Consider the following 14623-nt stretch of genomic DNA (forward strand, 5'->3'; position numbering starts at 1 on the left):
AGGACCAGGAAATTGATAGACAAATTATAAGTGGCCCGACTTTGCACTGCATTTTTAGGCTCTGAGAGAGGTTGACCAGGGCTTTACATTCATGCTGATAGGTGTAGATTAGTATTGCTATGTGGGTCTTAATTTAGCACAGCCTAGCACTGCATTTTTAGAGCCCTGGAGGGGATGACGAGGATATCATGTTCATCCGGATTTTATGGAGGTCAGTACTACCACACTTGGCATACTGTGAAGGCTGGATGGGATCATTATGATTACACTACACTGCACTTTTAGGCTCTGGGAGAGGATAGTCATCCTACGGACATCCTTATAAGTCAATTCCGACAAGTTCTAAGGAGGCGCAGCTACACTGCATTTTTAGTCTCTGGGAGATAATAGTTAGAGGTTCCTATACGCATTACTAGAGATGATTTAGTTCTATTACACTCTTAGACCCATTGCGGTTGACACAAGAATTAGCACTACCTGTATGTCCAGCATATCTTAGGTTTCCAGCGTTTCAAGCTGTACGGCACTTCTGCCCTGGGAGAGAATACTTAGGATTCACCATCTACTTTGATGGACGTAATTGAGTGTTGTACAGCCATGTACTGCATTTTTAGAGCCCTTGAGAGGACAGCCAGGTTTCAATCGGCTTCTTAGAGAGACGGGAGCAATATTCACCTAGGTAGACTCATCGAGATGACGCTGAGAAGTGCGGTGCCAAGTCTGCACTGCACTTTTAGGCCCTAGAGGAGATTGACCAGGCTTCTATACCCACACTGACAGATACACGAGTATTGCCAAGTCTGTGGTCCTATTAAGGTAGCTTTACTAATTTGTACTCCATTTTTATGCTCTGAGAGAGGCTTAGAGCTTGGTTTACATTCATCATTCGATGTCCTAGAGATCACTCTTAGGCCTCCCGTTCGTACACTTTATTGCTATAATCTTCTTGGGCCTCTGTAGTTAATGAGACTTGTTTGTGTTGTTGTAGTCTTGGTTTGCAGGGGTTCTGTGACTAGGGTTCACTCTATGCCAGTTTATAGATTTTGTCTCGATATACAGTGTGGTGTTGCTCCTATCGGTGTTCATTACCCTTTCCCCTTTTTCTTCTTCTTTGGAAATATATATCTCTGCTTTTCACATAAACTGTCAAAGAGCCGAGAGGATGGTATCCTATACTTCAAAACGATTTGCATTATCTTATCTTTCCTTTCGAGTTATTTCTACGAAGACTATATGTAAACACAGGTATATATACTCCGTAGTGGAGTACGGAGTTATCATCCGTAGAATTTAACCGAGATAGTTTACTCCGTATAGCTACCCCACTTAAAATTAAGGGAACGACATGTCTACCACTCGAGTGTTATATCTCGTTTCTTATCCAGAATGGGATACTCCGTACATAAGGTCGCGAGACTGACATGGCATGAGAGACTTCCCTGTCGGTTCGGTAGCTTTGCGTGGTATGCCACTTGTACTGTGTATGTACTTCTAGATCCCTTTAGAGAGCATTCTATGTCGTTTGGGGTAGTGGTGACGTTTAGCAGGGGAGTCTATCTCTTACTTGGCTGGTCTGAGACCTGATCTCGCTATTATAGTTGAGTTCGTTCTACTAAATTAGTTGGTTATACATGGTCGCAGAAAAACTAGGCCAACAAGGGAGTGGCCGTCTGGTGCACCCTCATCGACTCTACGTCATATCAAGTATCACTAAGTCAAAAGCGTATATGGACTGGTGAATTTGTGCAAATATCTATGCTATCATTGCTATTGCTATCCATATCATATGAACCCGATATACAATACAAACGAACTGAAACTTAGCCCAACTCCGCCCCTCGAGCGATTCTCATAATATCATAGAACATAGGGTATCGTGTATCAATCATCAGTTGGCCAGAATGGTGCGAACGAGGTCTAGATATCCACGCATTAGTTCGGTCCCGAAGACTGTGCCTGCGAATTCCGTAACTTACCAGTGTAGTTAATCTCACCCGAGCTGGTATCAACCGCCTTGAGCAGCTCATCGACCTCCTCGTCCGACATCTTCTCGCCCAAGTTCGTCAGAACTGTTCCCGTTAGCATCTCCGTCGTCTTGTACCACGTCCTGTCATCATAATACATACTGTATCGAAGCTGACCGACTCCGATAAACCCGGTCATATCCTTATCGAACACCTGGAATCCGCGGCAGTATTCCTCGGCCTCACCAGGATCGCGGAAGCCGTTTGGACGGTTGAGAACCTTCACGAAAGATTCGAAGTCGACTATGCACATGTGAACCGTTAGATTATGATTTTCCTTATGAACTAAGTTCGCGACAAGAGAAGGATATAGACATACAGTCTCCGCCGAGGCCGTTCTCCAGTTCGGCGATCTCGGCGAGGGTGGGATTCTGGCCGCATGCGCGCAGGAGGTCACCGAGGGACTCCAGGGAGACCTTGCCGGAGCCGCGCTTATCGAAGAGGGAGAACGCTTCTTTGTAGTTGGTGGAGGCCTGATCGTCGTGATTATTGTGTGAGCCGGTCATTTTGAACACCAAATGCGAGATTCAACCAAGGAAAAAGATTCCAAGCACAGGGTGACAGATGAGGGAGATTAAAAATGCAGGTGTACTGGGGAGAATGAGGAGGGGAAGATTGTTGATGGAATGGGTCGGAAAAGGGCGAACCAGGGAATGCGCATGAGGTTGAGGGGCGGCAAGTCAATCCAATCGATTCATTGGGACCGAGAGAGACCTCGCCCCGGATCCAGGAGGAAGTAAACAACCACTTTCTGCAAGCTCTTGGGCATCCCCCTTCACCTCGCTGGCCATGTTTCTCTTGCCACTATTCCAAGGGATTGCAGAGCAACAATCAGACGGGGCCACGTACCATCTTTTCGATTTGTTGTTATGGAGCGATTGCGAGGAAGATTCCGGAAATGGTATAGAGTTGTGTGGATTGCTGCGAGGGGGAATGAAGGTAGGGATGGTTGCAATGGAGAATTGACGGTTGACCAGCACGTCACAGAGAGGTTAACCAAGGAACAGGCAGGACTGGAATGTTGATAAGAGAGTGAAAAGGCGGGAGAAAAGGAGTAAGTGGAGGGTCCGTTGTTGTGGTAACCGTTACCTTATTGGGAACCTGGGCCCTTCCCCATTTCGGACGTCATTCCAGATCGAGTCGAAGACAAGATCAATATCATGTGATCACTTCAAGCTTACGAACTAGTCTATTCCAATCTCAAGTGCTACTCTCCAAGAATCATACATAGCATGCAGAAGACAACGCTTATCCCATTGGTATCACCGCATAATCATAACCCATGAACAGACCCAAAAAGTAGTATATATACATAACACAAAATGAGAAGGATATCAACCAGCTCCCAAAGAAAGAACAAAAGCCCCCTTGAAAACCGTACATACAAAAAAGAAAAGTCGAATATGTATAAGAAACCCTGGAACTGTATCAACGCTTATCGGCCCTTCAACTTTTCAATACAACTGCTCAACAAATTGGCCGCCTCCGCCAACAGCTCCCATCGCGTGTTGACAAATCCATCCCGCAGGATCATCAACAGACCCAGGCACTGATTGCGGCCCTCCATTGCTTCCAGGTCGTTGGGTGAACGCACGCCGCCCACCCGTCGGAGAAACTCCTGCATGTCACGACGCTGGTCCGCCACCGTGGCCAACTTCGGTGGCGAGCGAATCGGGCCTTCCAGCGCGTATCCATAGCACCAGACGACCAATGCCGCAACGTAGATCACCCATGGTCGGTTGAGAAGATAGTCATCCCGTCCTGAGTAAAGCTCCCCTTCCTCCGACTCGCCGCTCAGCAAACACTCGGAGAGAAACTTGAGGGCGTAGAAAGTCGCGTCTCGCGCTGACGCCTTTGTGGCCCATCGCTCGGTCATCTTCTCACGCGCGGCATTGTAGTCTCTGGCAGTGATAGCCCTTCCCATGAGTCGGGTGGCACCGCCGAGGATCTGACAATCGACGATGTCGACGTGCGACGCCATGTGAGCAAGGCCGTGCAGTACGTCGCGGGATTCGAAGACGTTGTCGTCGTCAAGTGGATGTTGAACCCGGTACCCTGGGAAAGGTGGCGGTGTCCCGGCTTGTCCCAACGCTTCGTCGAAATCTCGTCGCCAATTATCAAAGGCCCGCAGTAGCGCAGCCCTCCATTTATCTCGACCGCCCAGTGCCTGAGGGACTCCCAAAGAACTGACTTGGAGATCTCGCTGGTTCATATGCCAACTGACGCTGAGTAGACCCGCCATGAGGATGGTCCTTCCGAAGGCATTAGTCCGGACTCGTTGCCCATTCAGTGTCCGTTTGAGGCCATCCAAAAACATGACCGGCTTCACCCCGTTAGCATGGAGACTAGCCTGCACACGCGCCACTTCGGCAGCACTGGTCGCCGACCACAAAGCTTCATCGCAGGGCAAGGGTAGCCGAAGCTCATGCGCGACCATCTTAGCCGAGTGGCCGAACATAGTGGCATGGGTGGAATCCAGAACGAAAGCTGCAAACGCCACTCGCCGGGTGGCCTCCGCTTTGATCCAGTGCGTCCACGATTCGTCCGCGGAAAAGTCCTGTGTCGTCGTCGAACAGGATACCGACCGGGCCTGCCGGTCGTCTCTCAAGCTTGCGGGCGAGTCGAAGGCGGAACGTCCAATCAAGGAGCTGCCGCGACGCATCAGGGTCAAAGTGGTGTCATGGTGGATATGTGCTCGTTCATGTAATGCTCGAGTAGAGTACATCTTTTCGTAAACCTCAAGGAGCAAGAGGGCCTGGAAGACCCACAGTTTGGCAGGCGGCCGGAAGTCAGCGTCCATGAAGAGCTCCCATCTAAGGTGCCACACAATAAAGTCTGCCAGCTCAGATGCCGCTTCGGTTAACTCTGGACCATGAATCTTGTCTAGCGTGGATGCACCGATGGCTATAACGATCAATAGAAGCAGGTTTGGCGCCTGGTCGGCGAAAAATGTGGGCCGATGCAGGATGGGCAACTGAGAATGGAAGTGATACCAGTACGATCCAATGTACGTCTGCATCATGCGCAAGCTCAAAACGTGGTTGTCATCGTCCATGTCGCCATCCATTAAAGCATCCTTGCGCTTGGCCACCGCCGAGTAGGCAGCTTCATTAAAGCGAGTCGCCATGAGATGAAGCAGTTCCTGCCGCTTTTCCTCCGATATAATGGCACGAGGTGACCCGGGATCCAGAATGCTGGTGACGCTCATGGGATGATGGGGCGGGATTACGCCGCTCAAAAACGTCCCATAGGCCGGATCACCCAACAAGAATTGATTCGGCAGTTGCGTAGGATCCATGTAGTTCGGGACCATACCGGTCGCTGCAGGGTAGCTCATAGACGACGATCCGGGAACGGGTTCATTAAAAAGCCATGCCGTAAAGTCTTCCGCCATAGCAAAGGGAGATCTATTATATGATTCGCTGCCAAAGATCGGGTAGACACAGTTGGCCAACGAATCAAAGCCAGGGTCCCCAACTGTCGAGCCGGGAGCTATCATTCCCGACATCGCATCAAGAGTGCCCATGTTGGCCGCTTGGTCAAGAGTCGCCGGTGTAGAAGTTGCTGCCGGGGCTAGAGAGAGACCTGAGTAACTATTCACGGGCATTTGCATACCAGCCTGAGAGGTAAATGGTACAGTGTCAGCCAGAGAGGATCCGTTGGCATCTGTCGGCAGTGATGAGTAGGCTCCATCAGCACCTTGGGATTGTGTGCTGGGTGTCTGGCCAGGTTCAGACAAAGGATGATGTGATTGTGCGTCGTGATGGACTTCACCGATGGAAGTATTTGTCGGATGATGGTTGCTCAACGACCCATACGACGTTTTATGTAGTTCCGGGGGGCTGTAACTCGTCGGTACTGGAGGAGAACTTTTCCCATGAGTACTTAAGCTATTTGACCGGGGGAAAGTGTTTTCGTTTTGAGATGGTAGTATATGATGTTGGTAGCTAAATACGGAATTCAGACCGACAGATGGAGATGACGAGGACGAAGGAGATATCGGAACAACTACGTTGGACGGAGCGCTTGACATTTGCGTAGGCAAGGATGGAGGTGTGACGACAGTCGCTTGGCTGACGTGAGGTACATGATGCGGGCTCTGAGGCTGGTTGGTAGCAGCTTGCGCAAAATGATCGCGTTTTTGGAGCTGAGAGCCTTGGGTGGTGTGACGTTCACGGTGTCGAATACAGAGGTCTTGTCGAACGAAGGAGCGGTAACAATCAGGGAAATCACATCGATATATTTGCTTGGGAGTATCTGAGCCATCAAAGAGATCAGTCAGCGCTCACTTCTTTCGATAACCGTTGTGGTGTGGGGTTTCACTCACGGTTCAACTGATGTCGGTATAGATGCTCCGCACGCGAATAGCTTTTCCCACACCCTTCGTGGGTACATTCGAATTTACGGTCTGTGTTGACCTTTCGAACCCTCTTCCTTTTCTTCGGGGCGCCATTGACAGTGATGGTATCGTTGTCCATGATCTCAACTTCTCGTTCTCTGCGGATGCCCTTAGGCCCTTGGTCTAGACCACTGATTGTACCAACTGCCAAGGTCATCTTCAGGCGGTCCAACCGAGAAATAATGAAATATTGACGGCCGCCTTTGCTTCCTTGACTTCCCGGTCGCCCAAAATGCACAGGACGTCGACCTGCGGAGAACGGAGGGTTACCGAATACGTCGGGGCATCAGACCGGGCGATGACGGCCCGAGTCCGGGGTGGAATAGGCGGATATGAGGTTTCACGGAGAGATTAGCAAGCAGAGGAAACTTGCCATGGACACGGAATAGACCAAAGGGTTGTCTTTCTCTCCCGGAAGTAAAGATGCAAAGGATGGCGGCGGCGCAAGTATGAGTTCGAGGGAAAACCCCGTGGGGAAAAACGTGTGGACGGAAAGCCGAAGCGTTCCCGAGACGGCTGGGCAGAGAAAAGGATTGTCTCCGAACTGAAAACTCTACTCCGACCGAAATCTAGAAGCGAACTTCGCCGGTAGAAATCTGGAAACACAGGATGGAAATGGAAGAGAGAAAAGGAGAGATCGCAGAGATCGCAGAGATCGCAGAGGTGGTGGTATGATCGCTAGGAACGATATGGGATAAAAATTGGAGAAGTCGAAAGGCGGAGAGAGAAAGACCGCACGACAAAGTTTGAAAAGAGGGGAAGGCGATTGGAAATATATAAAGTACCCTTTTTGTACTGTAACAGTCCAATCGGTCGTATACAGTACCTCCTCAGTTCTACTACTTACTTCCCAATAGAACGGGCGGCGACAGACGAGTTCATATAGAGGACCGAGCAACCCAAGGATTCAATTAAATCATTCAAAAAACAATTCATGAAAAAAAAAGAGAAATTCGAATAAAATAATGAAATAAAACTAAAAATGAGAATAATTTTCTATCTCGTATAATGATAGCCACTACCCAGTTCTATGACTCCATGACAAGTGGGGTATCTACATACTAAGGCTCTAAACATGTTATTCCTGTCCAGTTCTTTTCGTGGTCAGTCGGCATTTCATGCATCAAGTGGATTCCATCTACTGTCCTAGCAAAATGAATATCAACCCTCAACGCCAATCTTTCCCCATCTCCGCTTTCTTTTCTTTTTTCCCTCCAGCACTAGAACGTGTTTTAAGTTCCAGCTTCGCGACTATCCCGGCTTTGATATGTAAATCAAACAGCGGGAAATCACCAAGTGTCAAAGGAAAAAGCAATAGGACTGCCTATCACTTCCCAGAAGGGAAGATGAGAGGGTATCGTGGGTTTTGTGCGCCCTTTTCCTGTTTACTAGAGGTGGCCTTGTTTCGTCTGTTGAAGCGGGTAGAGAGGAGATCGTGCAGGTTAGAAAGGACGATCGTCATGAGATTAAGATCGATTACGATCAAGGATTTAATTAACTCATGTAAGAAGAACTGCACCGAAGTACTACAGAATGCAACTAGAATCTCAGCCAGCCAGTCAGAGGCAGTCGTTTTCAGCTGACATGACGTGCTGTACCCTACTCTAAAAAACTATCGTGCATTCTCCCAGTATCATAATAGAGCCACACTGTAGGTACTATCCCCTGCGCATAACCTGCCAAAAATTCCACTCCCTCGGAAAAAGGGTCGAGACATGATAGTTAGGGTTTGGAACCTTGTGACTGACAGCCCTCCAATTGACGACACGGTGCCTATCATTCTGGGTGGAGAACATATCGATGGACACAGTCGAAACACTCCCATACTAACCCATCTGAGATCTGTTTCGGGGCACATGCAACCTGCGACTAAGGATCCTCATCGTTTGTGCTCGAGGAAGGTGAAATAGACGCGGTTAATGCGGATAATTGTGGTCAAGTGAGCATGGATGGGACCATCTTCCCGTTCCATCCTTTCGTTGGTGGGCTAACAATAGCAGTTATTCGTTAATAACGTGGACCAAACTGACTCACTAGCCTCGTAGTGGCGCTCCTCAAGAAGTAAAATAAGCGATCAATGCTTCGAACTCCCATTGTGGGCCTGTTGATTGCCTATATGGCGGGGTTGATCTGCATCCCAGGCTGATATTTACTGCGTGTTGTTGTGGCTGAAAAGATAAATAACCGGTATAGATCTACACGCTGAAATCCCCTCATGCGCGGAAGAGTACTAGCAGAGCAGATGCTGGAGGAGCACTGCATGAATACTTTGGCCAGGCGTTGAGGTCCGCGGAGGAAGATCAACACGGCTTGTTGGGTAGGCTATATTGCTTTTTCCTTCAGCCTCGCACCTCGCTTCCTGACAAAAAGGCAACCTAACAATGATCCCCAGCCTCGATTTCTGTTTTCGACGGTTATCCCGGTATAAAATTAATCAATTATAATTTTTCGAGAAAGTATATCGTAAGGATAATAATCAATTTAGGAACCGATAATATCTGAAACACACCAAGGTGTTCTTGACTATGGGCGATCGCTCACTGGTACCTGATGATCCCAGCGCATGAACCACCCTCCGCTCGAATAGGGACCACTGATGATCTATCTGATAAGAAGATCAGTAGAGATGTCTCCATGGTAAAGACATATTAGGCAGGATCCGAGGTACGTACGTAACAGATATGCATATATATTGTCCGTCCGCATCTGACAGATATGACTTTGGTGACAGAATTAGGCTTGGCGAAAGTCTCCGTAGCCCGTCCCAGCGCCCTGGTACCTACCGTTGATCACGTAAACGAGCACACCATAGTTATGTTACAGGTACCCTGCTCAAGGTTCTTGCAGACAATAGTAGGCAAACTATGTAGTCGTAGCATAAGCCCCTTACAGGCTGTCTTTCGGAGTTACCTGTCAAGCGTCCTCTCCCGGGCACTGTCCTATGGCTCGAAACCACATTGGAGAAATTGTTCATTTAGCCGGTCAGTCCACATCGGGCAGAGAAGGTACAAAAAATAGAAAAAGGGAAATGACAGCAGATCGCAGAAAGGCAAATCTCCCCACCAACACCGCCATTGAGTAGTAGCGCCCTCTAGACTCTGGACCCATCCTTTCCTTGAAAAGTTCCAAGCTAATTCAATCCCCGTTAATCCAATGCGAACACCAAACACATCATGAGATCGCCAGACCAAATCAATCCACAATATCGCCCCCAGTCCTAGTTCACCAGCCACCTCGCGATGGTCTACCTTGTCTCCAACCAGGATGCCTACATTTTCTCTGCCTGCTTATCCTATTTTCCCGGACTTTTAACGGGTACCCGCACCGAACTCGGGCGATAGAAAATGATAGACCTGATGATCATCCGACTGGGTACCTGGTGATAGCATGCTTGCCTAGTCTGGAGCCGGCTCATCCCTGGGCTAGAGATGACACTGCTGGAGAATTGTTGAGATCCTACAAGATGCTTGCACATTTCGGGATCAGCTCGTTTACTTTTTGTTACGAGGTCTCGTGCCGAGCGCTTTTTGGCTCCTGCATAAGCCTCAGCCCGTTGATCCTTTCCCCAAGCTTAACAGGTAGAAGTGTTTCAATCACTAGTCTCGAGTCTATGCTGAGTTGCACCACTGTGATGCGGACGTGAGTTTTACTGGCATGGCAATTATCAGAGGGGTGCGCCATTTTTCTTCCCTTGATGCGGCATATACATTGTTACCTGTTGTTTTGGAGATTTCACTCAAGGCATCCCATTTACGCGGCTCTGTCTGAAACAAGGCTATTGAGTGCACCAAGGGAGAAATGAATCATGAATACCAAATGCTAATTACTTGAAGGGGAAAGGTTGTGTTCATCATAATATGAAAATGGCTAGAGACGACTCACCAATCATTCGAGCTATATATCTGGCTCAAATTGGTCAGCATTATAATGGAGATGACCTAATTGGTGATCGTGATCGGTCATAGTCAACGCAGTTTTTTTCATTTGGTGGTGTCAGGCTTGAAGGAAGATCCCATGCAGAAGGTCAGTTGGTCTTCTACCAACTAGTTGCGTTTCAGGATATGATTATTAGGATATGCCATGTGCTCTTGTTGAACCCGATACCGGAGCTCCTTTTTACTAGTAGGAGAGCCAGAGAGCGTAAAGTTGTCGCTGTTCCATGTCTACCTCTTCCAACCATAAATTTTGGCTATTGTACTGATGTATTACAATGGGCTATTGCGACTGTATCGCTCTCCCCGACCCTGCGAAATCATCCACCATGCGTCCTGCAAAGGGACCGCATGAACTAAATATAGTCATATACAGGTACTGGGGTAATCTATGTTTGCATTTTTCTTAGTCGGGGGGCTGCTTCTCAACGCTTCGTGTACTGTATTGCTTGCTGATCCCATGGAGTGCACTAAATTGCATGGATTGGCATTTTCCCCAATTCCGCCACAGGGGCCAATCATGGGCGGGCGATGAGCATCACCCAGTCCCGACCTCCTCAGCTGAGGTGTTTTTGACTTGTTAAGTCCTGGTCGACGGAGAACTTATCCGCTAAACCGGAACCGGGTGGCCTCCAACCGGCCCAACCCTTCTCGAGGTGCCACATTTCGTCGCCGATAGGAATTCGTGAAGTCTGCAGCTGTTAGCTTGAGGGAACCACTACCAAAAAAAAAAGAAGAAGGGGGAGGAGGAGGGGGGAAGAAAGGTTAAGATAAGCGTTACCTTGTAGAAGAGTACGGATCTTGCGGATTTCGCCCGATTGTACCCGGTCGGATATGCCCTTCAGCAGCCGCTCGGCCTCACCAGCTTTCATCGTACCCGCTGGCAACATCTGGAGAGTAGACTGGAACCAAGCCCCGGCCTCCTGTGGCATCAAGTCGAACAGTGACATCATCACACCAGACGCATCCGGGAAACATTCTGCGGGGAACGAGAACAACATTCCTGTTAGGAGTCGCTGCGAAAGCACTTGTCCCTGAGACGCAATCAACTGTTTGACTGCCTCGCGAATCTCCGGAGGATTCATATACGGATCCCCATCCGAGGTGGTGAAATCGGACACTGCGGGCTTTTCGAAAGCGAAGCTAAACAGGTCATGGTAATAATGTAATGTGGCAATAAGAGGGTCGATCTGCTGCAAAGTAAGGGCGCTCAGGGCTGCGGAGAAGATCGGCACAGAGAGGGAGGAGGTGATGCACTCTTTGGGGTAGTACCGGACAGCATCCGAAGAAAGACGATAGAAGTCCTCAATCACTGTTACGGATGATTAAGATCAGCAACTGGGGAGATATAATTATGATAGAAAAAGAGCAGGTTCGTCTAGCGCTTACCGTCAGGCAGGTTCTCCGGGGGCAAGTCATTGAGAATACGCAAGAAGGCGATCGCCTGTTGCTCGTAAAATTGGAAGACGGCACGACTCGTGCCTGGATCGACGAGGTCAGCACCTTCGGAAAATTCCCGCACGACTGCATCAGTGGCCCACAAGAAGCACCCTTCTCGTGACGCCTGGAATCCATTGGCGAGGCTCTCTGCCAGTGTAGGCAATAACGGAGTCATGGCTGTTCGGTAGGAGATGAGCATGTTCCTCCAGCAGCGGCACACTCGCTCCAAAATGGGAGTAGATGAAGTAAAGTTCATGACAATAGTCGTCATGATGGGCAAGACCTCGCCACAATATTTGACAGCGGGATTTTCCTCGTGGGGTGAAACATATGGATTCACCACTAGCACGAAGATCGTAATCAATTGGAGATGGTCTGTAATGACAGAATTAGCATGCTCCTTTTCTTCAATATCCGTATATACGTACCAGCGACGGCCCGTTGGCCCTGTTCGTCCTTCGCATTGTTCGCCAAGTTCATGATTCTAGCCATAATCGGGTTGCAGAACATTTTCATCGTCTCATAGATCTTTTCAAGTGGCTGCACTGCAACCACAGCCGCCACACCCTCAGTCACCTCCTCCTGACTTGCTGGCTTCAACTTATCAAGAACAGACTCATAGAACGAATGAAGTTGAGCAATGTGTCCGCCGAGCAGCTTTTGACAGTCAGTACCCAGGAACTTGAAAGCCAGAGCTGCGGCCTGAACAACTTCCGGAGAGCTGTGTTGAAACCCGGAAATAACATAGTTCAGCTGTGCTTCAAGAGTCTCTGGGTGCTGTGCTGTCCATTCCGTATAGCGGGCCAGGGCCATGATAGCCTGGAATCGAACCTTCTCTTGGTTCGGTATTTGTGTTATCAGAGGAATCACTTGCGGGAGAATCTGGCTTTCCTCAGGGTCAACCATGCGGCCCATAGCTCTCAAGCTGAAGAGCGGCGCTTCAAGTTCTTGCCAATTTGGAACATGTTCATCGCTAGCCTGGGAAGCGTAGTTGGAAATCCACTGCTGGATTAACTGATAGGCCTTGGAGAGACATTCCGTCACTCCAATCACAGCGCAGCAATCTTTGAGGACATCCCCCATCGAGTGTCGGTAGTGACGAAATTTCTCTTCCTGTTCCCGGTCCCCACCAAACAGATCGGTCTCACCCTCTTCTGGGCGGGGGTACTCAAGGTGCTTCACCATAACATCCACCAGCTTGGAGAAGACATCACTATAGCTTACCCGTGCATCGGCATACCGCTCCAGCGTGACATACTGCTTCAATTCATACCAAAATACGAAAGTTAGTGAAACAGCGTCGCGTTCCCAGTCTCGTGCGCAGCATTCTAGGACAGCCTCTACGAGGCCCCGGAAATCGGACGGTAAGCGGGCGATCAGCACAACCCAAGACTCACCAGCCTCCGCAAAAAGCCTGGTAATGCCTCTGAACGCATCCATATCCTCGGCCTCCGCAGCCTCGGCGATCTTTGGACGAAGGGACATTAGGCGTGGATACAAGGTCTGTATAATCGGCAGTGAGTCGTCCACCTCCCGAGTATCTCTGTACAGGGTGCAAACACTCTCCACCGCGGCTTCGAATGACACATCATCGTCAAGTGCCTTCAGAATGACATCTAACAAGGGTGATTCAACAATCTTCGAGGCGGGGATCTCGCGCATCCAAGATGTAATGCAGTCCAGGAGACGAGGACTGGTAGATGCAGTTGCTAAAATAGGTATAAACTTTAGTATATGTATGGAGTGGGTCGTGAATGCTTTAAGGAACGTGTACATACGTGATGACTGAGCATACTGAATTAGAAGGTGCATCACTTGCTCTGCGTTATCTTCCAAGAGTTCTTTCGTCCTGAGGATGAGGTCGTCTTCCTAATAATGCCATGTATTAGAGTTTAACTATTGGTTGTACGAAGCAGAGCCGTTGCCGATCGCGTGATAGATGGGTAGGTAGGTGGGATATTGTCTGTCGAACATACACTTAGATTGATTTTGCGACCTTCAGTAACTTCTTCCGGAAGGATTCTCAGAAACTCCAACACGCAATCACCAGCATTACTCCCCAGTGCTGAGCCGACAGTAGCGAGGACATCTTTCCAGCCAGTCATCTGAATGGCGAGGCTCGCCAAACATACGCATAGTTGTGTCTGAATAGGGCGAGGGCCTGATGCAAAGGCGACGAGGAGATTCATTACTGAGTCCCTTAGAGCGGGTACAGATTCTGCGGGCAGCTGGTCCAGATCGAACATGATCTACAACAATCAGCATCCGGGTACTTCTTCCATTGACCATGGATCGTTTCACCTTTCCCTTCAGCGTGGTCGCAGCGAACAACTTAGCCTCGACAGGAACATCGGGAGACTGCAATAATTCATGGGTAATTGTCCAGGCTTCAACCTATAGTATGATTCAGGATTGTCAGTAAGAACACATTGGGCTGAGGCGAACTGGTACGGAGAAGGGGTGAGGGGTCGGGGGGTAACGGACTGATTTCTGGAATTTCTCGAGAAACTCATGAGCATGCGCCTTCTCGGTTCTGGAAACATTTCCCTGCATTGTAGCGACCGCAGCTAGAACAGGGCCAAAGGCCTGCCCTGCGGTACCCTCCTTGCTGGCCATCGTCGATTGGAGTGGGATGTTTTGGTTGAGGGAGAAGAAGAAACGGAGATGAGGGGTCAGCCAGGCCGGAGGCTCAACACCTATGGAGTACGGTCATGAATACTCATTAAATAACCCCTGAAGAAGTTATGCAAGGAGAGGCCCAGGCACAAATAAAATCATTCAATAGTGGTGGATGGGCAAATCGGGTGAATGACCTTATAGTAGAAGTG

The 14623-nt window shown here is 49.1% G+C and overlaps 4 protein-coding genes across 4 annotated transcripts; 1 reads left to right on the forward strand and 3 right to left on the reverse strand.

The window, feature by feature from the left end:
* Positions 1–851: 851 nt before the first annotated feature.
* On the forward strand, positions 852–1315 carry F9C07_2135501 (uncharacterized protein). Its single transcript, XM_071509142.1, has one exon. It carries the CDS (start codon positions 964–966, stop codon positions 1237–1239), a length of 276 nt encoding a protein of 91 aa, XP_071365553.1. The 5' UTR covers positions 852–963; the 3' UTR covers positions 1240–1315.
* Positions 1299–8203, reverse strand: F9C07_2218668 (fungal-specific transcription factor domain-containing protein; the record flags this gene model as incomplete). Its single annotated transcript, XM_071509702.1, has 6 exons — positions 1299–1917; positions 1977–2069; positions 2127–2267; positions 2344–6281; positions 6352–6546; positions 8074–8203. 3 exons carry the CDS (start codon positions 8201–8203, stop codon positions 3460–3462), a joined length of 3147 nt encoding a protein of 1048 aa, XP_071365554.1. The 3' UTR covers positions 1299–1917; positions 1977–2069; positions 2127–2267; positions 2344–3459.
* F9C07_2199363 (myosin regulatory light chain cdc4) lies at positions 1889–2530 on the reverse strand (the record flags this gene model as incomplete). The annotated part of the gene is made up of 4 exons (XM_041288843.1): positions 1889–1917; positions 1977–2069; positions 2127–2267; positions 2344–2530. The coding sequence occupies 4 exons, from the start codon at positions 2528–2530 to the stop codon at positions 1889–1891; spliced, it is 450 nt and encodes a 149-aa protein (XP_041141408.1).
* A 2755-nt stretch (positions 8204–10958) lies between the features above and the next one.
* Positions 10959–14411, reverse strand: F9C07_2227346 (nuclear transport regulator; the record flags this gene model as incomplete). Its single annotated transcript, XM_071509798.1, has 8 exons — positions 10959–11047; positions 11137–11667; positions 11745–12170; positions 12224–13504; positions 13574–13664; positions 13772–14044; positions 14097–14189; positions 14280–14411. 8 exons carry the CDS (start codon positions 14409–14411, stop codon positions 10959–10961), a joined length of 2916 nt encoding a protein of 971 aa, XP_071365555.1.
* Positions 14412–14623: the final 212 nt, after the last annotated feature.

This window comes from Aspergillus flavus, chromosome 1 (assembly GCF_009017415.1).
Source record: "Aspergillus flavus chromosome 1, complete sequence".
NCBI classification, from domain to species: Eukaryota; Fungi; Ascomycota; class Eurotiomycetes; order Eurotiales; family Aspergillaceae; genus Aspergillus; species Aspergillus flavus.